This window comes from Ammodytes marinus (assembly GCF_949987685.1).
Source record: "Ammodytes marinus genome assembly, chromosome: 13".
In the NCBI taxonomy this organism is placed as follows: domain Eukaryota; kingdom Metazoa; phylum Chordata; class Actinopteri; order Uranoscopiformes; family Ammodytidae; genus Ammodytes; species Ammodytes marinus.
This window is the reverse complement of record NC_137217.1, coordinates 18133029-18159476: the sequence shown is the minus strand read 5'-3', so window position 1 is coordinate 18159476 and position 26448 is coordinate 18133029. Positions and strand designations below refer to the sequence as shown.

The 26448-nt window shown below is 42.0% G+C and overlaps 2 protein-coding genes across 7 annotated transcripts in view; both read right to left on the bottom strand.

Annotated features, from left to right (window-relative positions):
* Window positions 1–1326: 1326 nt before the first annotated feature.
* Window positions 1327–11819, bottom strand: nradd (neurotrophin receptor associated death domain). Its single transcript, XM_080040233.1, has 6 exons — window positions 11347–11819; window positions 6433–6565; window positions 5896–6249; window positions 4390–4588; window positions 4093–4235; window positions 1327–3183 (listed from the first exon to the last, which is right to left on the bottom strand). The coding sequence occupies exons 1-6, from the start codon at window positions 11383–11385 to the stop codon at window positions 2870–2872; spliced, it is 1182 nt and encodes a 393-aa protein (XP_079896359.1). The 5' UTR covers window positions 11386–11819; the 3' UTR covers window positions 1327–2869.
* Window positions 11820–14966: 3147 nt separating this feature from the next.
* Window positions 14967–26448, bottom strand: part of nbeal2 (neurobeachin-like 2) — a 34748-nt gene continuing 23266 nt past the window's right edge. For 4 of the 6 annotated variants that reach the window (XM_080039768.1, XM_080039769.1, XM_080039772.1 and 1 more), the window contains 24 exons: window positions 25468–25794; window positions 24302–24451; window positions 24041–24198; window positions 23780–23904; window positions 23358–23472; window positions 22942–23099; window positions 22527–22849; window positions 22339–22434; window positions 21935–22059; window positions 21562–21702; window positions 21337–21467; window positions 21105–21214; window positions 20899–21016; window positions 20684–20781; window positions 20472–20585; window positions 20262–20348; window positions 20028–20137; window positions 19445–19617; window positions 19262–19356; window positions 18884–19000; window positions 17911–18072; window positions 17355–17503; window positions 17098–17233; window positions 14967–16886 (listed from right to left, as the gene is read on the bottom strand). In XM_080039768.1, the coding sequence (XP_079895894.1) occupies window positions 16782–16886; window positions 17098–17233; window positions 17355–17503; window positions 17911–18072; window positions 18884–19000; window positions 19262–19356; window positions 19445–19617; window positions 20028–20137; window positions 20262–20348; window positions 20472–20585; window positions 20684–20781; window positions 20899–21016; window positions 21105–21214; window positions 21337–21467; window positions 21562–21702; window positions 21935–22059; window positions 22339–22434; window positions 22527–22849; window positions 22942–23099; window positions 23358–23472; window positions 23780–23904; window positions 24041–24198; window positions 24302–24451; window positions 25468–25794 (3423 nt within the window). In that variant the 3' untranslated portion in view covers window positions 14967–16781. The remainder of the gene's footprint in view (window positions 16887–17097; window positions 17234–17354; window positions 17504–17910; window positions 18073–18883; window positions 19001–19261; window positions 19357–19444; window positions 19618–20027; window positions 20138–20261; window positions 20349–20471; window positions 20586–20683; window positions 20782–20898; window positions 21017–21104; window positions 21215–21336; window positions 21468–21561; window positions 21703–21934; window positions 22060–22338; window positions 22435–22526; window positions 22850–22941; window positions 23100–23357; window positions 23473–23779; window positions 23905–24040; window positions 24199–24301; window positions 24452–25467; window positions 25795–26448) is intronic. The other 2 variants (XM_080039770.1, XM_080039771.1) reach the window with 1 other exon arrangement.

Here is a 26448-nt window from a genome sequence, read left to right as displayed (position 1 = left end):
TATCTAAGCAAATGTGAGTGACCGCTGTTGCATGATTAACTGCTTAGTGCTCACCCAAATTCCCATTTTAGATTAGCTCCCCCCTCTAATAAGGGCTGCACACAGCACAAATGCCACTACAGCACATAAGCATAGTGTTGAGCCAGATGTTCTGGCCCCTGCAAAGGGAATCAAAGTGATCGACTGCTTTCATTAGAGACGTGTACGGCTCTAAATATGGAGACCTGTGATGAGTGGAGAGAGGCGCTGCTGTGCCTCTCTCTCTCCTCGGTCCCAACCCCCCTCCCAGTGCATGCACATTCCATAGCCCCATGCCTGTGTGCTCCAGACCGCAGTTAAGCAGTCCCGTCTGGAGTGTGTGATGGCATGTAACTGCCCTAGGCCATGAAAGTTGCCTGCTCCCACTTAGAATTGAATGCAAAGAGATCATAAACAGATTTGAGTTTGGAGCAGAGGGGGAGAGCAGGAATCGGATTGTGCCTCAGTTCAAGAAACAGGAAATTTTCCTCTGGAATATTTTGGATGAAGGTTTTATTTTAATTTCACCCTTAGATTATTAAATACCTCTTAACTGATTTCCCTCAGGGTAAGGGATAGGAAATGTTCGTATACACTAAATCCCTCGATAAGAGGTAATATTATATAAATATGTTCAAACTTCCTGACCATGTAATCCATCAAGTGGTTTTTATAACTTTACTGTAAGTGACAGGACATGTCTGTAGGCAACAATCATTTTCATCAGTCCTTGTACGTTAAAAGAGGTAGCCTACTTGCCGTTTAGTGGAACATCTTTTTGGTGTTACTATAAGTACAAAGTCATGTTAAATAGTATCAAAACAGCATAAGCAATGCCAGATTTAAAATATAAATAAATCTAATTTAAGTACCCCTTCATCAAGACAGCCATTTGTTTAATCCATTTATCCAAGCTATTTTCAACTCTATATCTATGTTTTAAGCTACTATTATCAACCATTCAGCATTTACTGATAGTAGTTTACATGTACAATCTGTTCTTAATCTCTGCCAAAAGCATATACACAAACATTTATTTTCTAACCATAAGCTACCTTGCTATATATATTAATTTGTTTTACCATCCTTTACTTTTGTCTTTTTCAACATTTATCCATTACTTGTAGCTATCTTTTTTAACAGAAGGCTACATAACCTACTTTTGGCTATCATTATTTATTCAAACCATGTCTGTATATATGTCTTTTAAAATTAATGAATGTTGTTAAAATTATTTGAGCCACAATCATGCACCCCTGGTGTATCATATACTGTATGAGTCCTGTTAAAACAAAAGAGCACTGACTTATCAAGGTTATTTATTAAATGAATAAAACTCTTACAAAAACACATTGATGCATACAAAAAGGTAATATATACACAAAACCAAACATGGCTGGCGTTAAGAAAATATTAAACCACCTGAGGCCATCATAGCGATGTCCTTGGTTTCTCATAGGTTTTATTTAACTTTAGACTTGCAACAGTGAGGAAATAAATAGAAAAGAAAGATGGCAACTTGGACACAAGCAATGATGTTACAAGTGTCTTTGGATTTTGCTCTCCTGTCTTATATGAGGAATCCAGGTGACAAAATTGAGCCGTGTTCTGAATGTAAGGACAATATTTCCATGTCTATTGAAATTACCTTTAAGTCACGACTTATCAACCAAAACAAAGCAATATTTAAGATATTTACAATCATACTGTAGATGATTATTAGGAAGAGCTAAGAAAGGTGTTTTTATATTTCACAGAATGCATCTTCTGATCAGATTTGAAACATCATGGTGCATAATATATCCTCAGTGTAAATAAATACCAAGGCTACTTAGTGGTGGCAGCAGAAAAATAAGAAGAAAGAAATAGACGGAACAAGGCAACAATCTATCGAGTTATTCCCATTTTCACGTTCGACAAAGTGTTTCTATAAAGAATATGGCAACTGCAAGCATCATCGGGATGATTGGGTAGATGTAACCCTTAATTATTTGTATTTTAATGGAAAACAGGTGGCAATGCCCTTAGGGTTGCTATAGTTTTTCTTCCCCTTTTTCGGTTGCGTGCCCAATGCCATTTCACATCATGTTGGAAGACAGTGTGGCAGGAAACAGTCTCCTTTTGGCAAGAAATCTATTGCAATACCAAAGTTGTTCCTAAAGTTGTTATTCAGATAAAAAAGGCTAGCCAGACTAGAAACTTGATAGTATAAACTGCCATTATTTGTTTACAATAGCATGTGGAAGGCTGCTAATATTTTGAGGGGTCAGAGGATAGAACTGATTGCTGTCCAAACACACATGTAAACAGAGGTCTTTAGAATATTAACACTCGTGCAACACATGTAAACATATTATTCTGTATCGTGCCACCGACCAAATACTCACGGTAACCAAGTTTTGCATGCATGTAAACAATGTTGTTAATTCACTCAATGCTGTGTATATGAAGGTCATTATACGTCCGATCCAATCTGCCACTGCATTGTCCATTGAGCAAGGTATTGAGGCTTAACCAGACTTGAACAATCGTAGTAGTGCTCCTGGTAGCTGGTGATTTGTTATGTAGCTATAACAGACTCGATGCAAAAAAAACCTTTCATGCAGTTCCATCCATGTAAAATCAAATGGTGACATTAACTTGGGTAGAGGAAAGTGTTACAAGAGTAATTTCTGTTCACTTAGTAAAAAAAAGAGAAGAAGAGTTATAAGTGTTCGACAAGGCAAGCAGTGCTATCAGCGGGAGCCTGCAACAATGACAGATGTGTGTTATCAGAGTGCCTCTCTTGTCAGTGAAAATTAAATCTCTTCGCTTGAGTCTTTCAGTGTCATACGTGTGTTTTTGGAGCCAGTCAGACCACAGAAACACCCTGCGTGGGGCAGGTAAGAACTGTTACGACGTCAGGCCTCTCGATGCGGGCCAGCGCCGAGCACAGCAGTCCCAGAGTGGAGCCTTCTCTCTGGGCCCAGTTAGAGAGAAGCGTGTGTGCGGGGGCCTCTCCACGCCCAAACAGGTCCAGCTGTTCACACTCATAGCCCAACGCTGCGCCCAGCTGCCTCCAACCCCGGCCCCCTCCCTCCTGCAGGAGGCGCTCCATCTCTTCCTGTCTGTGGGGGGGTAGGTTGATGTACAGACGATTGTCCTGCTTGCTGTCCCTCTTAGTGCCTATGGAAACACGATCATCATTACCTATTTTGTGTCAATAACAAATTGATGAATGCAATAAAAACAACAGATTATACTCCAAATGATAGGTCTCGTGAAATAAAATTCAACATTTTATGGATGTGAAACCTTCCTCATCATAATTCATGTGTGGGACATTGGGAACTTAAAGGTGCCCTTTGGAATTTTATTGTAAATAAATAAAATTATGTTTACATTTATTCTTTTTTCCAAAAACACATTTATTGCAGAACATATGTGCATTTACTTCCTATTATATGTATTAACTTACAAAGCAAAATATTTTAAAACCCACATTGTTTTTGGAACGTTGCTACATTTCTTGATGCATTACTACCACAGAATGTCTAAAGACTGAAACTGGTGTTAGGACAGCACATCAATTCTACACGTCTTTTTTGTACACTCGCATAAGACACAAGAAACCATTTGGGCACCCACTCACAAAAACACTGCTACATACCATTGCTAGCAGTCAAGTATTATACAGACATGCCTTAATAAGAGAAATTGGAAGACAATAGTGTTCTGTCTGGAACATTAAACTAAATGTCTTTGTGACATAATCCTTTATCTTGGCAACGCCTAGGTAATTGGAAGCTTCAGAAACAAGGACTTGAAAATCTGTTATGAACATACAAGTAATTAACTATTATAAACAGTGAAGTAATACGGATAGTATTTAGTTTGTATTAGTGCTGCAGTCTTCTGGGTCACATGTCATTTTCATGTTTTTTTCTTCTTCAATAATCTAAACAGCAGCAAGATCATTTTAGCACACTTTCAGTCAAAATAAGGTTGTTTCAGTAACAATGTTAAAATGTCTTCTGAATCCTTTAAAAAAACCTTCATTTAGTAAACGTTCAAAGACCCTTTTGACTACCGCACCTTTGCTGGGCTGGTTGTCCTGTATGCTGTGAGAGTCCAGGAAAACGCCGCTGTCACTTTGGAGCTTTTCCCCCTCTGGAGATGTTCCCAGCTCAGCCGCACGGGCCTTGGAGAGAGCCCTTTTCTGTTTACACGATCTCCAGCTGAGAATCGCAGAGAAGAAAAAACAATGTCAGTTTACGCTACCCCCACACTGAGCTATATTTTCCATCCCCGGCTCAATCTTATCATCCTTATTATATCCGGCGTCTAAGGACAAGGACCCTCCCAGAGCAACAACAACAACAAAAAACTCACCATTTATAAGCCACGTAAACAAGCAAACCCAGCACCACGGCAGCCAGAACGGACACGTAGGCCAGGATGTTGTTGCTGCCGCCCTCAACCTGTGGGGTTAACTTGGGTGTTCCAGTACTGTCCATCCCCTCCTCAACACCAGAGCTGGTGGCATCGGGTTCATCCAAACCAGGATGAGACAGAATGTGCAGCCTCTTGTCTATATGGAGATTGAGAGAAAAAAAAGGGAGAGACGTGTCAGGGAACAGTATCGATGCATATGCTCATCAGACACACATTTGGACTGAGTTAATGAACGCCAGAAATCATTCCACAGAAGCCTGTGCGCCTGATGTTAATGATAGCCTCGCTCGGTCATCCACCGGTCCCCTGGGGTTTTGAAACCTTTCATTGCCCCCTATTCCCAGCCCTTGGTTGTCCCTCCTGCGGTCTGCCTATTTTGGGATCAAAAGCTACGAGTACTACGCTGATTCCTCGGGGGGTCCAAGGGTCGTGACATATGGGACAAGAGTGTGTACAGATGACCTTGCTCCTGGTGAGCGAGTGGAGCCATTTGGGAGCATAGCAGGCTATGGTGTCAGGGTCAGCAGCCTTCCTTGGCCTTCAGGGGTTCATGAGGGCAGTTAACCTAAAGACCTGTCAAACTCAAACCAATTGGATTACAGCACTTAAGTGGGCTTTTTTTCTTCACTACTCATGTTTCCCAGCTCGGAGTGATACAGAGTGTTCAGATGAGGTGTGGACGCAGGTGTTGACCACATGTCCCTGTATTCTTCTTCTCACAGAACCTCCCTCGCCCTTTCCCCCTCCCTTCTCCTCTCTCTTTTATCTTTTCCTGCATCAGGTCTTTTAGGGATGAGGATGGCACTATTCTATATTTATTTTAGAATATATATAAATATATATTTATTATTATTGCCAGCAAATACCATTTAAATACAGAACGCAACGACGATGCACTCATCTTCCAAAAACTAAAATGAATGCACGGGATATTTGAAAGTCATAAATACATGTTTACAATGAATCATGTTTGGCAAAAACATGTTGGCAACTGTTTAAAAAGCCTAAATAAAATTGGCTTAAAGTAATGGAAAAATGGTAAAATAGCCAAAAGTTAAATGATGGTCAAAAAGAAAGAAAAAAGAAGAATTGATATGTTGAAATAGCGTTCGATGATTGGTTTAAATAACAATCAGCGTTGATGAAGGGGTACTTGTATTAGATTTGTATCAACTCTGGAATTTCTTATGTTATTTGGCTACTATTCAACATGCCTTTGTATTTATAGAAACACACAAAATAATCAATCAATTGGCAAGTAGGCTCCCTTTTTTAAAGTTCACGGAATTTTAGAAAATGACTGTTGAGCTAGACCCCAAACATTCCTATTGACATGTCTAGAGTATCTTTTCATGTGATTGTTTGAGAGTAGGACACAAATAGAGGATATTGCCAGACTTGTCCGTTCAGATTCAATGCACTTTTTTTCTTCATACAACTCACCCATGCAGAGTGTGTCGGAGTTGGGCATGCAGGCTCGGATCTCCACCTCACTGTCAGAGCACTGGGTGCAGGTCTGGCAGGGTTTGGTGCTAATGCGCTCCTCAGTGAATGTTCCCGGGCCACATTTCTGACACAGCCTGTCTCCCTGTGGGCCACACTCCCTCGTAACACCCTCATAGCCAGTGCACTTGGAGCAAGGCGCACACAGGCCGTGGGCGCTCAAGAAGAAGTAGCCGTTGTCGCATTCACATTGTGTGTCTTGAGTGGCCGAGCAAGAGGCAAACATGGGAACACTCGGTGGGCACTTTGCACAGCGAAGGCAAGGTCCAAGGCCATCGGATGAGGAAAATTTTCCTGGGAAACAGATGAAAAAAAATAGTGTCAGTCAATAAACCATGTGCAAATACAGTATTACTAGCAGTGATGAGATGAGATGCACCACCGTTTACAATCTTCCAGCCAGATGACAGAGATAATGTTAAGGCAGGTAAAATATATTCCTCATTGGTGGAGTAACATAAGATTATAATTGCTTACCCTGTGGGCATGGTGCGCACTTGGTATCCTGCTTCCCACACTTTACCTCCACTCCGAAGCCAGCAGGACACAGACTGCAACACTGTCCTGATTCAGTGTGCTGGCCACTGGCACAGGCATCTCCCAGGGCAACCTACAGTAAATATATGCAATAGTTAGTAAAATAGCACCACTGTTTAACTAAACTACTATCCATACAAGCTAATCTTAAGTCAACCGTCTTTATTTCGAGTCCATACCATATGTAGGCTAAATGAGGTAGTTACCAAACGAGAAAATGAAAGAAGACGTTTTCTTCATTACACCACATGTGGGGAGAAAATCACACACATCCCACCCCTGTGCAGTTAAAGAAGCAGGGAACTGAAAATGACCCTTTTTTATCTTGCCATCTTCCTCAGTTTTCGCGCTTTAAAGTGCTCTGGGCTCTTATCTGCAAGTGGGTAATCGAGAGCCCAACATGAGTTATGACATGAGGCAAAGATCGGACATTCCTAACGGCTTGTGCAGCAGGGGTTGGTGCCTGACAAGAGTGGCTGGCTTTAATCAGATGGCTTTGGAGCGGTGGAGAGAATAAGACATAAAAGTGGCGAAGAAAAACACTGGGAAAGAGGAGGAAGGAAGAAGTTAAGAGAGCTTCCGCCCTCCCACTCCATTCCAAAATCATGGTGAATGACACTCTGTAACTGTGTGAGTGAATACAGTGGTAAGAATGTGTGTTTCTTGACATAAGAAAAAAGACAGGGGGGGGGGGGGGCAGATAAGTATATAAAGGAGACGGTTCCAGCCCCAGGCAAGGGTTTCATTTAACCAAGGCTGCCCAGCATGCGAGTGTCTGTTTGGGTGAGAGGGGGGCCTTTGAAGTCTCCCGAGCCCTGCAGGTGTGTCTGTGAAGGTCAGTATTTCACTCCCCTTCTCCAGGCTCTTGAACGACGGCATCTTAAACATGCGCACATTTAAGGGAGATTGGCCCACTCCACCTGGGGGCTGACATGGGCAAACAGATGTCTAACAACTAACCTCCTGCGAAGGGGAAAAGTAACAGCTAAACAACCCATTGATGTCTCTCTTTGTCTCTGAAGTCTGCAAAGACACACAGGACAACGTGTACCAACCTGTCAAGCCTCCAACAAAAAGCCCACTAGAAACAAACACACACACACACACTGCCATGCCCCCAAGTCACAAAACACTGAAATGTTCCATGCTGATACTACAGGAGAAACAGCTTTGAAACGGGGCTCACCCTTGTTCCAAAAACAACAGCCAGTTTTACTGCGGCGCTCACAGAGGAGCCTGATGATATCTGAGCACCGGCCACAGAACCCAGATCAGAGGTATTAGGGTGTCTGAGTAGTGGGATCCAGCAGACAGGAACCAGCAGGATGTTTGGAGTTGGCAGACCGAGACCAGGCCTGGGTCGTAAAAACTTTTTTGCTTCACAAAAGGCTTCCTGGTAGCTCCGGTCGGCCCTCTCCATGTGATAGATGGAGCTCTTTTTCCTAACAAAAGCTAACCTCTTAGCTCTCAATCTACACTTTGGTAAATATTTGGTGACAGCAGCTCTGTTTTATTTTTTTCCCTCTGGCAGGATTTCTGACATTTTGCCGTGCCTGGGCTGGAGTGGGTCTGGGGTACACTTAATACTATAAGCAATCCATACAGTTTACAGTTTTACACTACAACTTACGTTTGTCAATCATAAGGTTTTGTAACACCAGAGGATAAACTAAATTTTTTTATTTATTTTTATGATCAACTACTTTTGATCATGAGAAACCTTCTACGATATCTGTCTACAGGCCTGCCCAGACAAATGACTGGGCCCCTGAAAAGGTCCAGTCATTGGGCCCCCTTTACTCATACTGAACTTGTATCAATGTGCATGATGCGCTTATTCCTACATAAACACATACCTTTACACAGGGCCGGTTCTAGCCAGTTAGATTAAGGTGGGCTACTGGAAATAATAGTGGGCAGAGACACCGACGATGTCTCTGCCCAATAGTGAGCGGAAAATGTTCTGCTCTTGCAAGATCTCTGCACCTGCTTTTTGGCACATTTACTCTAACATTTCCTGTAATGTAAGCTTTTAGACACACCAATGCTGTAGGGGGGGTTAACCATGATAGCACTGCTACCAGAAGCTTTCCTCATCAGTATAACAACCATCTGCCACCTTCATTTAAAGGCTAAATATGTAATTTTCTAATTTTCTTAGAAAATAATAGATAAAATATACAGAATAATTTCAAAGACACCTCAAAACTTGATGAAATATCACAGTATCTCTGAATTGAAAATACACTTCTGCTAGCAGAAATACTGATATTAAGGAATTTTTCAGGGGGACTAAAGCCCTTGAAAGTTCCCTTTCTTTTCCTTTCTTTTCTGGTACCCTGATTTATGTCCAGGTCCTGGCATCACTGAGCTTGCTAGGTTAGCTTGCTCATCATCAATGCATGCAACGGTTTTGAGGGGGAAAAAAACGACCCATGATACTTTTAGTTTTTCAATATAAAATGTGATATATTCTACCCAAATAAAATGTTCACTCTTATCTGTTGGCGGAAAGTCTGAAGTAAAGGGAGCTGCAGTTGGTTTTTTTTCATTAAGGTAAGAAGCTGCAATCTGGAGGGATTCCCCAGTGAGAACAGACGGACCACCGAGGAGCACTGCTTTCAATAGGGCTCTCAACTCCACGGCTGCCGGAGTCACTCAGTCATTGTGGATCACACACAAGGACATGCACGCACGCTCGCTCGCTCGCTCACACACACACACACTCAAACACACACACACACCGTTTGAGCTGCCTTCCCTTTTCCCTGAAATGTTTTCTGTGAAACCACTTTTAAAGCACGTAGGCTGAAGTTTCCACACTTAATCTAAACAAAAAAAACACACAAAAGGATGCTTTATCTCCCTGTGAAGATAATGACCCATGAGCCTCTGCAATGTGACTGTAACAGCAACAGAGAGGTCTTTCGTCAGCAGGCGGCATGGGCCGAGGGAAAGTTGTAGGCTGCACATCCCATCTCCACTGATTACTGTCATCGGTAGTGTGCACGGAGTAAAAGGGACAAATTAAAGGACATGGGGTCTTTTTTTAAGACAGAAAGCTCACTCATAACCTATGATCCTGGGTAACACAAGACAGCCCACAGGGATCCCTTAACTATTACTCTGCTGATGTTATACTCCAAAGGAGAAGAGAAGAGGTTTGCATTTCTAAACTCAAACCACTTCCCTGAGGTCTGCTGCCCCCCCCAAAAGAAATCTACTTAACTACTCTATGTAAATTCAAATGACTGTGGTAACAAACTAATCCATCCCCCACGCACACAAATAGACACACACACACACACACACACACACTTATATACCACCAACTGGGAGAAAATTATGATAATTGCTTTGCTCCGGATATCCAGACCCCAGCGATACTGGAAGGTAGGCCGCGTTCTCACCAGGAACTGCTGTGAGCAACAAATATGGCAACATACACAGAGTAAACAAGCAACGTGAGTTAGAGAATCATGAAGCGTGTGCTCACATACTGTAAGTCGCGATCAATTCAGCTGCTGCACTAAATCCCCCAGTGAGTCAGCGGAGGATCATTTAGCACATAAGATAACATTTCAGTGGGCATAAGAAACATACAGTAGTTGAAGTCACACTGTTTGCAAAGCAGAATAGAAAAAGCATATTAGATTTAGAGTATCAAACCCTCATAATAAGAGAAAGATACACATATTTTAAAAGCTGAACTTTTATCTAAGCACTTCTTTGATCAAACAAAAGTGCTTTGACTCTGGGGAGCGTGTCCAGGCAGGACTACAAGCCCCATGGGCTTTTTGAGGTAGATGAGTGTCAAATACTTGCCTGAAAACTGTGGAGGCAGGGACCTCTTCTATTCAAACGGATTCAGGCTTAATAATACACTATCAGACAGCACTGAATCTATCATTAGTCTACAAAGTACACTATTTATCACTTTGTATGGGTGCATAATGGTAGTAAGCTGCAGTGCTCCTGTGTTTCTCTTCATGTCTGATGTGTGGCTCAGTGGATAGTATTTATTTATTTATTTTCTTTGAAAGCCTTTAGCAGATGTAGGACAGAGAAACAGGCAGCATTGCAGAAAAAGTAAGGAGTAGTTTGTTTTTAAAACAAAGACCGGATGAGACTTAATCTGAAATCTCCCCCTCACTCTTTCCACTGGTATTTCACAGAGCAGAATGACAACAATCATATCAAACCATGTAACACAGCCTTCAATAAAGTATGGCTGTAGTGTTAATCATATTTCCTTTGGGGAATAATGGTGTAACATTACACTTGATTTGATTTGATTTATATTATTTCGTCCATGGGTGTCTTCCAACAAAACTCATTTCAACATTCTCACATGTACAATCCATAAAACCATGACGAAAAGGAGGCAGGGTGAAGAATATCTTATATTTCCTGCCCCCTCAAAACAAAACAAAACAAAACAAACAAAAAGAAAAAGAAACTCTACATGTCAACGCATGTCAGTGCATGACGATAATAAATTAAACAACATAGAAACCAAAACATCAATATGAAACTGATTCCAAAACAAAGCAAACCATGATCACAACCATCAATATAGAAATCATCAATTTCTATAAGTGCTCATACAAATTCATTGTTTTCTCTTTAAATCGTTTTTTAAACTGAAATATATTTGTACATTGCTGTAGTTCACGTTGCAGAGAATTCCATACTTTCACACTCACAGTGGCTTCAAGTTTACAATGGCTACTGTTATGATGTTATGTCGATAAGGGTGTGAAATAAGAGAGCAGCAGATTACATGAAGGCATTTGGATAGTGGAATTGTATGTCAGTGTGTCGGTATTCAGCAGAAACGAGCAGTTGGCTTACTTTTAACAGCAGAAGCGCGCAGATGACAAACGGTCTCATGTCTCCAGTCTCCGAAGCCCTCCTTGACTTCGATCGGACGGATCGGTGAGAATCTCAAAATCTTTCACGCAACTTATTTTCTTTCCCCCAAGTCTGCAGCCCTCTGTAAAAAGATCGCATTTAAAAAAAGAAAAAAAACACAGCAAAGCTTTTCCAGTCTTTTCGATCTAAAGACGTGACCCTAAAACCTTTTCATAAAAAGGTCTGGTTGCTGCGCAAACGGTAGAGTTAGGTTTAGTCCAGATGTGTTTTTGGTTTTTTTACGCATGAGAAAGCGGGTTTAAAGCGTTGGCTTCGTAATCCGTAGGTTCTCCCCAGTAAGTGCGCGGTGGACGCATTTCCTTCTTTCAGCGCGATCCCTGCTGTTACTGTGTAAGTTAACACAACGTTTCTTCTGTTTCAGCCGGCGGGACGCATATGACTGCCACCTCTCCGGCAGCTTTGCAACAGATGAAGCGATTTTCAGAGGAGCTTCGTGATTGGCTGCATCCCTTGCGACGTGTTCGACTCGTTCACAACAATGTAAAGGCAAGGCAGAGAACAGCAATTAAGTCTGACACGGTCACTCTGTGTGTGTGTGTGTGTGTGTGTGTGTGTGTGTGTGTGTGTGTGTGTGTGTGTGTGTGTGTGTGTGTGTGTGTGTGTGTGTGTGCGTGTGTGTGTGTGTGCGTGTGTGTGCGCGTGTGTGTGTGTGTGTGTGCGTGTGCGTGTGTGCGTGTGTGTGTGTGTGTGTGTGTGTGTGTGTGTGTGTGTGTGTGTGTGTGTGTGTACCCCTGAAGGCTTTACAACAAGTTTATACAATAGCCTATGTTGTATTGTTGCAGATTAAACTTTCCAACAGCATATAGAATAGTTAGAATACTGGATGCATATCTAAATATAATTCAGAAATATGAATTATGAATATGAATTGTAGAACACTCACCCTGACCATTTTACTGCAGTATAGTTTCGCAAATGATACCTAAGGTACAGTGCCTTAACATACTACTGACTTACTTAAGTTACTGAATTTACTTTTAGTGCTAGGCTTGTACTTGTTATAGACTATTTTTCCAATGTTTAAGATTTTGCTACTTATCTGAAGACTCTCTCCCCCACTGCAAAATATGTAAACGGGCCATCAAATGGTGATATAATCCTACACATTTATAAAACTCAGCACTGTTTTATAAATTTGCAATTCACACTGCTGCTTTTTACAACCACATTTTTTTATTTTGTCTCCATTTATTCACACTTTAATAAGATGTTTAGTATGTACCTAAACAGTAAAAAGTATTAGACTTTGAGGTACTTTTACTTGAGTCATTCCATTTAATGCTACTTGAATACTATTACTCCACTACATTTTACACATATATTTATTGTATTTTAGACTTTACACAACTTATTTTAAAGCATTAGTTACTAGTTACTTTGTAGATTTTGATCATTCATTTAACAATGAATAATTAATAAAACAAACTGTAATCAATAAATAATATTATGGAAACTATGATGTATAATTACAGATATTTAATTTTAAACAATTCAAATTAGCCCATTTTATGTTCATAAATGTGTAAATGATTATAACATTAATGTAACAATTATTCGGAAACGGGTCATTCTGCATAATAAGTATGTTACATTTTGGTAAAGTGACCTTTTTGAATGCACAGTGGTATTGTTACCTATTGGAGTACTGTTAGAGCACCCACAAATTGTTGGAATTTCTGTAATTCCATTATTATTTTCGTAATCTTCCCAGTAACAAAATGTGTAAAAAAGTATTATATTAAATTATATTATAATGTGTTGCACTATTAACTATATTGCTGTATATCCCCCTCAACATGTGTTATAGCCTACTGTAGTGAATAGTGAATCGCAAAAAAATAAAAATAAAAGAGTGAATCTAAGGATAAGACCCTATTAAAAAGAGGTCTGTGACAGGACAGTGTTTTACAACCCTATAGGGAGACTTACATAGAGCTGTGATCGGCTGTTATCAGAGACAAAAGAGACCATGTGAATCAAACAAGACCCTCTTAAGAAGAAGAACATGTTTGATCTCAGCAATTGAAAAGATTAGAAAACCAACGTGGGCTAAATGACACACCTTGTAAAATCTGCTGAATGCATCGCAGGGGGGCCTGGGGACTTCAGAGGAAAACAAATGGAGCGATCTCTCAGACACAATACTACTTGCACTTCAAAGTCTGCTGAGGGAGCAGAGGAGACAGAGAGGACGCTCTCGCCCTCACAAAACTTCAAGACATATTTCAGTTACACGGAATCACCTTTTCTTTCATTCATACACACTGACAGACAACAACAAAAAAAAAGTCTCATTTTGATTATGTCAGTTAATGCTCACTTAACAATTAGTGTTCATGGCCGAAGCGTAAAAATGAAGTGCTTTTTGTTCAGTATTAAGTTGTAAAAGTTATAATTTTATTGTAATACAGTGGGATCTTGTTATTTTTTATCTTATGTAGATTTTAGTTTATTACATCATTTATTTGATACTTGCTCCAAAACGCGTTTGAATATCTTGCCAATGATCTTCATCTTGCCAAGTAGTATTTCTCTACTCTCTTGGGTTTTAAAATGTTTCATTTCAACAAGTTTTGAAGGTAATGTTCTCTCTTGATTCTGATGTAGAAATCGGCCTTAAGGTTGATACTCATGTCTTGAAAATTCTTAAAGCAAGTTGATTGCTTTTGGAAACAGGTTTTTGTTCGCACTGGAACATTTTTCGTTTTTAAGAAAGAAACATCTAAATATCATGGCAAAAACTTCTTGGTAATATGATGAAATGTTTACGGTGCATTGGAGCAAACATCAAATAAACACAGATGGATGGGGTCGTTGACGAAGGCCTGTTTGAGGGCTGTTGTGGTTCTTGGCAGGAACAACTTGAACAACACTAAAATTGCCGCGTTTCATGACATCCCATCCCCTTTAGCCTGCCCCCGGGTCCGCAGAGGTCAGAGGGAGATACACTGCCAATAACAGAGAGCAAGGTGTCAACCCCTCCCACCATTGTCAATAGGGGCTACATCAGAGCGGCTGCAGCCCTCTTCACCCCTCTATTCACTGTTCTGCAGTCTGTATTTGACTGGGGGTCTTACAGGTCGCTTTTTTTATCACCCACTTCACCCCTCCCCCCTGATTGTACCCCAGGAGGTGTTTATGGGGAGGCTGGCAGGATGTTCGGCCCACCGGTAGATCAAAGTCTCCTCTTCAAGTGAATGTGTTCTGCAGCTCACTGTGAACTTGTGACCCTAACATCACAGACGCATGCAAAGGTTAGGATTACAGTAGCTGGATGATCTGCATGAGTGGCAGCAAGCGGATTGGTTTCCCTCTTGCTTGGGTTCACACGCAGGAATAAAAGCTCATTTTCTCCACAATGGGCGAACACCATCGTCAGGATAAGTGTGCAGTCACAGTTATCATCAATTGTAGGAGAATTTCGAGAGAGAGAGAGAGAAAGAGAGAGAGAGGGAGAGAGAGAGAGAGAGAGAGAGAGAGAGAGAGATCACAATTCCCATTGTCATGCTTGAGTTACAAGAAGCAAAGGCGGCTTGAGTTTTAAAAAGTAGAGTGTATTTTCCACATCTTCCAAGATCAATACAAAGGCTAAACAATAGTGGTAAGAGAAAACATTTGGAAATTCAAGGCAGTGCTGGCCACTTAAGGCTTTTTTGTGTCACCCCTGAATCCCGTATCAGGACTTCTGAACAACACATAATATCAAACACATTATATACAGCATGACTTAAACTTACTTTTTTTGATAAAGGACTATGATTAAAAGAACAAACAAAGAATTCTGACAGGATGTCTCCATTTTTGAACTGCATTGGTTACATAATAGGCTCTGAGACACAATTACGGGACATCTGACATACACAACACTCAGTTTCACACTACAGATGTGTAATTTCCATATAATGTGATTTTCGACAGAATTAATTGACTGATTTTGTGTTTTTCATATATATTTTCTTTCACACCTACTCACACTTATCATTATTTGTTGTAATTGGTATTGCATTCGCCCCAAATAGTTCCCTTCAACCTTCTCCCCACATGACACTGCATTACTGCAACTACTTCGTATCCAACCACAGTAAAAGAAGCTGGCAGGAAGTGAATTCCTCTGAAAGCTCACTCGAAGGCTTTCTCGCTTACGTGTCCCGAGAGTCATCAGATGTTTTTCAGCGCTTCATAAACAGTACAGCAACAGCACAGGCAAGTATCTTGCATCCAGCCAACGGTTTACCGAGTTCAAGGACATCTTATTAGTCCCATCCGAGTATCCATAAATGTGTTTTAAATCAGACCAGCGTGGATCAAATCCGATACATAGTGATTTTACAGAGAAAAAGGTGATTGGAATTCAGTGTTTACACATGGCTCAAGACAGACACACAAGCTAAAAAAGGCACTTTTCAGATCAAATATAACAAGAGATATACACAGCCATGTGGCGGACAGAGTAATAGCACGTAGTACAGATGCATTTCTGAAGGCCTTTACTCCATTGTGTGTAAGGCACCCAAAGGCTCACCTCGAGTTTCATTGCATCCAAGTTCCATGATCAGGATTTTTTTTAGAAAGTATATATATTCACATACTTGACCATTAAAGCAGTTGTTGCTTTAATTGTAACAGTGTCACATTGCTTGGAGACTAAAGGAATGCCGAATCAAACACATGTGTTGTTGTGGTGCTCTTCCAGTGCAAGGATCAGCAAATCCTTTTGTCCACCACTGAAGATCCTTACACAGGAGTTGGTTCACTAGTGATCAGCTACCCCAGATGTCTTTCTTCACCAAGTCAACCCTCTTGTGGCTTTTTACAGTATTGCAATGTGGAAATCTCGAACAATGTCTACAGTAATTCTTCAAGTTTCCAGGAGATTTCTAAAGAAGGTGCCACTGCCAAACAACGGCTTTAGGGACATTCAACAGCATATGGATCACAGCTGTTCCTCTGACAAGGAGAGAAGCCAAGAACACAGAGTCCGGGGAGTTCACAGCGTTACTTCTGTCTGTGTCTGGGGCTGTATGTGCCTCAGCATGAGTCACGTCCCTGAAATCTGACTCGCTGTAATGCAGTCCAAATGCAGTTCACCACCTCTGAACACAGAGCTCTTCTCCATCCACAAAAAAACAAGGCCACTCTTTGGAATGATGCTGATTAAAAACAGTACACAACTGCAAACGAAACATTAAATTAAAAATAAAATCCTTTCAAAATAAAAATAAAAAGTGCTCGTGTATAGTTGCTCTCTCAGAGAGATCAGTGGCTGAGGAGGATAGTTTCCCAGCATGAAAAGGAAGGAAGGCCTTGTTGAGTCAGTGCCGCTATCTGCGGCGTTCCTCAGCCAATCGCTCATCTCATTTACCAGCATTCTCAGTGGGATTGTATTCAGTTTCACCTGATGACACCTGAGAGATGCGACGTGTCGGGCCCCACAGGCGGGGGAATTGTCCTGAGCGAACCTGAGAACATGGAGTAGACACATGTTAATCTTAACTTTGAGGGCTAAAGCAGAGATGAGGGCTAAAACAAGCTTAATTATCATCTGAAAAACCTAGGTTTCAACACGTATTTAGCATATGATTACCCCCCCACCCTACCCCACACTCACACATACACTACGACCTTCCCTCTCCCATATCGCACAAACACTTGATGTCCTGCTTCTCTCACCTCCTCCGGCTTCCCTGCTCCCACCACAATTAATTTCCCGTCCTCTAGTCCCACCAGGATGTGGCTGGGCTCTTTGGTGACGGACACACTCCTCACAGGAACCTTCAAGGCCAGGGGTGTTACCAAAGCATCCAGGCTGTCAAACAGAAAAGAGTTACACTGGAAGAACCAACCTCTGAGACCAGACGTTCTCTAAAAAGCCTGCCTGCACGCTGACAGCAGCATCACAATGAACTAATGGAGCTTTGTTTCTTCACCTGTATAAATCTCGTATGTGGAGGCCGCCCTGCATCGTCCCCACGATGATGTATTCAGACACCAGGTGCAGAGCAGTCATCTGCTCCTCCATGTTGAAGGAGGACAACAGGCATCCGTTTACTGAGTAAACATGAATGGAGTACTTGCCCTGCAGGGATAAACAGAATATTGGGATTAGAAAAGTTAAATTATCTTTATTAGTCAATTTACACAAGGCACATTGAAATTCATCTTTTTGCATATCCCCTCTCAAGTTCCCACACTTCAGAGGGGGTCAGAGCGCAGGGTCAGCCATAGTAAAGCATCCCAGAAGCAGTTTGGGGTTAAGTGCCTTGCTTAAGGACACAATGGTAGAGATGGCATCGTAGATGTAATATCAGCCACCACTAGTATTACAAGTAACACCCTCCTGTCCGGTGCCGGGGTTTCGAATCAGCGACTACAAGGTTACTGGTCGGACCCTCTTCCTCTATGCCATCGTACCATCCGCAAAAGCAGGTTGAGACACTTGTTTAAATGTTGAGTTATGCACTGTACCGTATTGCATTGATGTACCTTTCGACCAGGGCGTTCCTCCAGCGAGGTCTGTACCACAATGTGGCCCTCCATGCCCACTTGGAGCTCAGAGATCTGGGCCGGTACCCAGCTGTCGCCCGGGGGCCGCAGTGTTCGCAGGAACTGGCCTTGGCGGACAGTGTGCACTATCACAGTCCCATCCTGTAACAAAGTGAACAGTGAAGTGAGACCCACGTTTCGCTCCTGCACTTTTATGCTTTTGCAATGAATGATTCTTCTTGTGTTTTTTTTTGTTTCCGATGCAGATCAGTATTCTTAAACTAAAGCCACATGGATTCACAAGTAGAACGTTAATTGTAGTTTTGGCAACCTGTCATGCTGCTCCTTTAGCAACGGAGAGAAACAGATCTATGTAAAGCCCCTTAAACTACAGCTTGGCATAATCAGCGTTTATGCATCTTCTCTGAGTAGAAGCACATGAAAAAAACAGCTATAAAGCTATAAACAACCCCTGCCTATAAGATGGCAACATCTGTCTCTTCATACCTATACAGTGTTTGTTTCCCGTAGCTGGAACAAATTACATTCTCACTACTAATAAACCACATCACAGTTTGCTTGGAACATATCCAAGAAATATTTTAAGCATATTGTGGTTATTTTAGTTTGAACCAAATATTTCAGACCAACACAGACCTATAGAACCTCTGTCATTTTTCAAGCGAAAACTTCCCCAGCTTCTCAAATATGAGAATTTTCATCTTTTAACTATATTATTGTTAAGTTCTTTGGGTTTTGGACAGTGACCACTGAACCACTGAAAAAGGTACTTGTTGACATCACTTTGGGCTCTAGGGAAATTAATGATTAATCAACTAATCAAGAAATTAAACATCCCATTAAAACAAATGACAATATTCATCAGTTGCAGCCCTACTTTATTACCTTGTTACTTATTGTGCATATTGTGTGGTTTGTAACTGCATATACTATAGAGTGTCTTATCTCTGACCTTTGACCCTGAGACGGCCATGTCCAGTTCAGTACTGATGGCCACACAGGTGACCTCCTGGTCATGTCCAGAGAGAACCTGCACCGGCCGAGGAGACAGGCTGCTAGAGAAGCCCCCCTGATGGACAAAACAAAAGGGTAATCTATGTGCGTAGGCACAACCGTGATGGCACAAAAAGGTTCATTTAGTTTAACTTGTAAATTAACTTGTATGTTCATGTAAACAGACGCTTCTGAAGAAGACTGCAGGAAGTAGTCGAAACATGTCAAGGTACAAACAAATGAATACTAGTCTGTTTACATGAACATACAAGTTAACCTTGATGGCAGTTTATAATCAAGTCTAGATGGAGACTAGAGGAGATCTGAAGATGTTTACCTGCTGTAGAACCTGCCACACTATACAAGATGTGTCCCTTGAACCAGAGATGAGGTAGATGCCACAGAGATCCAGGGCCAAGCAGGTAACAACGTCTTTGTGGAACAGAAATATACAAAATTCAATATGCAACACTGAAGCAAAGCATATGTTTAAGTTAGACATAGGACAATGAGAACTCACCAATGTGCCGGCAGATCCTGCCAACCAGCTTGCCCTTGCCCAGCTGGGTGACACGGAGGCTGCAGTCCCAGTGTCCTCCACTGAACAGCAGGCGGCCGTCGTTGGAGACCACCAGCACCTGAGTGCTGATCTCCACTCCGGGAGAGAAAGGTCCGCTCAAGAAACGCTGCGTTCTGGACCGCAAAGCATTGTTGGAAATATCAAAGCAAGTTAGGAACAAGAGATAGAAGTGAGCTGTGGCCTAAATTTGGAGCAGATTTAAAAATCAGAACATTAAACTGTCACGACATCTGCAAATAAAAACCCAACTGTTCAAAGTTTATGTGATCCACGTTCAAGCTCAGTTTAAAATAAGATCCATTAAACCAAATTAATTGTATGGGCTTTGAAGCTTCGAGGACAAAGAAGGATAAAGTGATAGATGTGAGGGTTCCATCTGAGGAAGAAAGGTGTTATGCATCTTTTGAAATAATGGGATGTGATGTTTTAACTGACTCTGTTTCAGAGTGAAAAATAACACCCAGCAGAAAGATTAAAAAGCACTTATATACAGCATGTGTATTTTTCACTAAAGTGAACTCACTTGGGGTTAGTCATGGTGGGGTCCTTAGTGAAGGTGAAGTAGTTGGCAATGTTTTTGTCGTATGGCAGCCAACTGTGTGTCCCTATCAACCCATTTGAACTCACGGTCACCTGTTGAGAAAAAAATGCCATAACATAATAAAAAACTGTAAACCTTTACTAATTAAAAATTACATCTCAAAGCCACCAGTGCTGTGTTGAGTTTTATATGTGGTCCATTGTGAAAGAACCATACCAGTATATCTGAGCCCTGGATGATAAAGGAGCGATTCTGGTTCTTTGGTACCACTGCCTGGACCAGAGGAAGCCCATCACTTATCACCTGAAGCAAATACACACACACACAAACACACACACACACACAACATATATGAGTTACATATTTAGAGGAACAATGAAAGATGAGAATAATCATGACAGAACTGTAAAATATTTTACAGCCCACCTCCACAAATGGCCGGAGCTTTTGGAGCTGCTCAAAGATATTTGGGGGCAAAGTGTCCAGGCGGGCCTGCCGCCTTGCTGCGTTCTCAGCTGACATACGAGGAGGATGAGGTTCCTGGATGGTGATATAAGGATTCAGATATAAACAGAACTTCACAGGGATTTGTTGATTATCGAATCAACGTGGCAGTGGTTTTAGTTTTAGTGTTATACCTTAAGGAGCTGACAGGGAGTCTGTCCAAAGTTGCTGATGATGCCTTCCAGGGCCTTACGCTCCGTCTCATTGGCAATCGCATCTAGATCTACTGCACCTGCAGGGCCAAACAAGGAGCAAGAATGAGTCTCGACCAAGAACACAGAGAAGCAAGAAGGTTAAAATGAGGAGAAGAAAAGAACACTTCAAGGAAGAGTATTCACTTTTGCCTTACCTTCATAAGTGCAGTAGTAGAAGACGTTGAGGGCATTCACTGCTTCCTCGCCCCTCTGCTTGTATCCAAAGATCAGGTCAATCCACTCATGGATGTGATTAGAGACATGCTCACATTCCTAAAGGTGCAAGACGCAAGTTGGTGTCACCTCAAATGGCTCAATCTCAATACAGTGCGTTAGAAACTAAATGCATTGGAAGTCTCACCAGGGCTTTCCTGTGCTTCCTGATGAAGTCTTCTCTGGACGTGGCCCAGCGTGGCAACAGAACATCCGCCACCGCGTCCTGAGATATCTGCAACTGTCCCAGGTCAAAGCCTACAACAGCAGTGGTGTGCATTAGTTGATTTTGCTAAACAAATATTTATACATCATGGGTAGATCACCATTTTAAATCTCAAACAAAAACAAGGCAGCTTTTTTCATTAAATTTCCCTCACCGTTCATGTTTTGTAGGAATTCTGGGAAGTAGAAGAACTCGGGGATGAGCTCTTTGACGTCAACGGGACTCTCCATGCGAGCCTGCCAGGCCGCTGCCACTGAGTGGAACTGTCTGTCTGCACAGTCGAACCTTAAACGACGACATGGGATGCGCACCAACATGAGACCACTTGAATACCAGGGATCTTTAATGACATATCATGCACCGGCAAAACTTTCCCCACCTGCCACTCTGCAGCTGCACATGCAGGGTTGTGAATGGTTCCATGCGAATCATGTAGTGCATGACCCCTGCTGCGTTTGAGTAGTGTGTGCCATAGTGGAATTTGTCAATGGTGCCTGTTGAGTCCTCAAAGCTCTCATATCTATTGACAAAAACAAAAAAGGTTAATGATTTAAGCATCCAAATATTTTTTTTTATCATCAGCATTATGCCACATCAAGGTGGCAATTCAGGGATAATTTTCAAACCTAAACCTTGTTGCTGCATTCACATGTTTGCTGCAGACATTGGAAAATGACATAATGCTACTGATTTGCAGCCATTTTAGTTCAAAAACAGACATATTCACATTGTTATACATAATGACTGCTTACTTTTCTCTGACATTCTGTGCATGGCGGGAGTTGACCACACCAATAGGTTTGGATAGGTCCCTGAACACCGACGGGTCCTCCAGATCCAGAGTGGGAGAGGTATAATCACACAAGACCCAAGGGAACTGAAAATAAATGAATACCAACAACTTGCACCATTACATTGACTTATTTTGCTAAGGGCAAGCGGAGGGACTCGCGCTCTGCGAGCCATATTATTAATATCCAGGATGAGAACATGGGATAAATTTTCCTTTTTTTATTTTTTCTGTTTCTCTGTTTTTTTGTTTATGTTTTTGTATGTCCTTGTTGTGATAGTGCAGGTGTATGTTTGTGTGTTTTGTATAAAAAAGATAAAAAGGCAATAAATATATTGTGAAAAAAAATATATCAAATGTGCTTACCACAGGATACTGCGACAGATCGTTGTAAGTGCGTCCAGAAATGGTGTTCAGTTGCATCAAATACTCAAAATTGGAGATTTCTCTGTATACCCATTTCTGTTCAACACATTTACAGTCAGTCAGATTGGTCTAATACAAAAGGCACAATTCCGATCATAAGAAACGTCATGGACAGAAAAAATACGAACCTGTGTCAGCCCAGATGCCTTCAGGAGCTCTTGGGGGGAGCGAGAACCGAAGTAAAACAGGTTGGGGGGCCGCAGCCCTAGGATCCGCGAGTACACTTTGTTTCGCACCTGAACATGGCAGACAAATAATCTAAGCCAAAATGCAATTGTAATTGTAAAAAGCAAATAACATTTGAACTGAGTCGTCACCTTCTTCTTGAAGTTGATAAAGTAATGAGACTGGTCTATGAAGAAGAGCTCGAGCGCAGATCGTCGCAGGTTGTAGCGCCTCAGATGGACTTCTCTGAGCTGAGACAGAGGTCTCTTGAAATCGAACCCGATTCCTGAAAGACACAGATAGTATTCACCTCTGTGAGAAGGATCCATTTAGAAGAATAGACAACGGTGTTACGTTCACGTTTACACATTTTCGCACCTTCCTCCGTCTCTTCCTTTTCACTGCTGCCATCGTAGAAGTAAAGATGATGTGTGGTCACCTCAAGACGACCCAGAACAACAGCCACGATAGTAATGAGCTCACACTCTTCAGACAGAACCAGCTTTTCTTTCTGGCTCTCGTCTTCTCCCTCCACCCTGACAACAAAGGACAACGTTAAACAATGACATTTTCTGCACTGCAATTTTACAAATACTGCACATGGAGTTTACACTCAATGGGACATCATATTCAAATACTTTTTCAATTATTTTGAGGGCATGTTTGGTGAAATGTATTGTTTCCGAACTGGTGTTTCTTGCCTTTGTGAAGTGACTTTTATGGCCCATGGAAAAAAATCAGACATGCTGTAAGCCGCAGAACCCAGACAAAAGCTATGCAAATAGGAGACTCACTTGTTGTCCAAAAAGACGTCCTCTTCACCTAACTGATCATCCTCCCTGTCGCTTACTTTTGCCTCCTTTGCGACAGCCAATGGGATGGGTTCAGAGCTACGGGGGCTGTCAGCTCCTGAGGATCACAGAAACCAAAAAAACATCTTTAGAGCACAGCTGCTGTATATTCTGCTTACATGACAGGAGAGCAACGTTAATGTGTTTATAAGAGCTGGTTACGGGGGCGCCCTTAGCTCAGTTGGTAGGGCGTCCCCCCCATGGGCCTCGGCCAGCAGCGGACCCGGGTTCGATTCCAGCCCGCGGTCGTTCTCTGCATGTCACTCCCCTCTCTGCCCCATTTCAACTCTGTCTCTACACTATCAATAAAGCATAAAAATGCAAAAAAAAATAAATAAAAAAATAAATAAGAGCTGGTTACATACCCATGTTGTCCCTCAGGGCACTGGCTTCACTGTGAGGGTCGTAGTTATAGTTGGGGACGAGTTTGAGACGCATCTTTGAATAGGTCTCCGCATTGGATAATATCCATTTCACCTCAGGTTGAACTCTGTCAAAAGAAAACATTTACATTTCAGCACAATTGTTGGCAGCAAGGAACAGCTAAAGGGCAATACTGTACAGTTCCAGGTCCATTATTTTATACTTTTTGTACAATTTAGTTCAAAAGTCAGAAGTTGTCATACCTGTGGGCCCATGCTCCTCGCTCACTGGTCAGCAGCCTGCGCAGGGCCCTCCAGTGCTGTGACACAGCCCCCTGCTGGCTGGAGCTCTGCTTCTGGCAACTGGAGTACCTGTTGTTCTCACTTCTGACCCGCTTGTGGTAGGGGTCCACAATCACTTCCTGCTCTCGTACAAGCACAAGACACAAATGTCACATGACTGCGTTTTAGCGAGCTGTTACATGACAATGTTTGCCGCATGAAGCTCGAGAAATGTGTTATAACCTGAAACTTGGACTTGCTGTCCGATCTTTCTTTGTCCCGTCTGAAGGCTGTGCTCATCAGGTCATCGAAGCAGGAATTCCAGAAGTTGGACATGATGTCATGACTCCTCCCAAATGTGTCCAGTTCATACTGCTCCATGGTGAGTTGAACCTGGAGTGCAGAATTTCAGAAAGATTACATTAAAACACACATGCAAACACACACGCGCGCAGACACACACACACACACACACACACACACACACACACACACACACACACACACACACACACACACACACACACACACACACACACACACACACACACACACACACACACACACACACACACAAATAAATAAAGTGTCATGGACACCTCAATAAATGAGAAAGCAAATAAAGGTACAATGTATAACTACACAATTACCGGTACATGAAATGTAAAGGTATTTTATTTACAGCTTCTAAGCGATTCTAATTGTACAAATGAGACAGGAGCATGCACTGCTTTAACTCAATACTGTTTTTTCTTTACCTTACTGCCATACAGTTTCATGTTTAAATATCAAGTTCTATAAAGTAATACACTAATAGAACTACCTCATGCATTCATTTTATAACAAATAGCTAAACAGCTTACCAGCTTGGACATTCAGGCTTGATAAAATCAGACTGGGCCAAGTTTAAAAACTGTCACGACAGCCAAACTTATGCCATACTGGCTGATGTATTGTGGGATCCGTATACAAGACTAATGTAAACAAAACAGATTTATGAACAGGCGCTGTCACACAGGGTGATGAAAAATACACCTCTCAGCTGGCGTCTGGCATTCGTTCAGCTTGAGCATAAACTGATCTCTGCTGGAAATACATCGAAGGTCAGCAAGAAAAGACTTTGGAGTGAAGGGTTTATTTTTCTTTCTAAACTTCAGATAGCAATTCTTTAAAAAATTGCATTCGACTTGTCAGCCGCCAACTCAAAAGGTAACAGATCAGGCCAGGAGGAGCCAATAATGTACAAACTCCTGAGTGTACACTATTGAGACATTGAACAGAGCTGGCAGTCTTGATTATATCTGCGAAGTCGTACCAGAGACTGGAGAGGAAGGCTCTCTAGACTCCCTGAACATAAGCAGAAATCGCATCACATCTATTTTTAACTTGTCAGCCAACAAAACACTGACCTGCTGCTGATAAAAGCCCTGCCATTCCACTGTGCGACAGTAAGCCTTCAGGTCTTGGGCAAAGGTGGTGCTGCCGTTGGTGACGGGCAGGTTGGGTAGCAGGCTTTGGAGGGTGATGGGGTCTGCGTGTTGGTCAAGCAGCGTGCGCACAATGGGCACCAGCTGGGAGAAAGTCTCGGCGTGTCCACAGTTGCTGCCGCCGTCCACTATACCTTCAGGCCACAGGGGGGCGCCCAGCTGCCCCAGCAAGAAGCACACCTCCTCCCAGCTCAGACACAGCACCGTCTGGAGAAGGCTGTGGAGCTTCAGATAGGCCATTTCACGCACCTGAAGAGAGGGGCAAGAGGTCAAATAACATTCAAGAGGTTCAAGTAACATAATAACGACATACTGTATGTCAGATAAATGATGTGAAGAGAAATAAAGTACAATATTCCCTTTGAAATATTTTGGAGTAGATGTAGCATACATCTAAAATATAAGTACCTCACCAGTGTACTTAATAACAGTACTACTGTAGAGTAAAAAGAGTAAATGTACTATTCCACCACTCGCATTTACGTAGCTATGTTCCTTTATTTCAATTGGAATATTTACCGAACGTAAGCAAGCCACAGGCTAGTTTACCCCACAAGAGACCATGCAGCTGTGCTGTCAGGGTGCAATTCAGTTCATTTATTTAAAACCTGACATAAAAAAACCTGCTTAAGGGGGAGCTGTACTACTTTGCAGATGAATACAACCAGCAATGTGTGATGGAAAGCCTTATTGCCTGTTCATTTATGACCACTCGCTCTATCCCACAAACCTACAGCCAGAGCAGCAGCGGCAGCCAGAACTCTGAGAGTAGCTGCCCTTTCGTATGGAACACTCCCTAGGAGGAATGACTGCTATGTCTTTGAAAAGAAACCCATAGAAGGCTTGGTATTTATAAACTGGTTTTATCTAGGTGTGCTTATCAAGTAAAGTAAATACAATAAA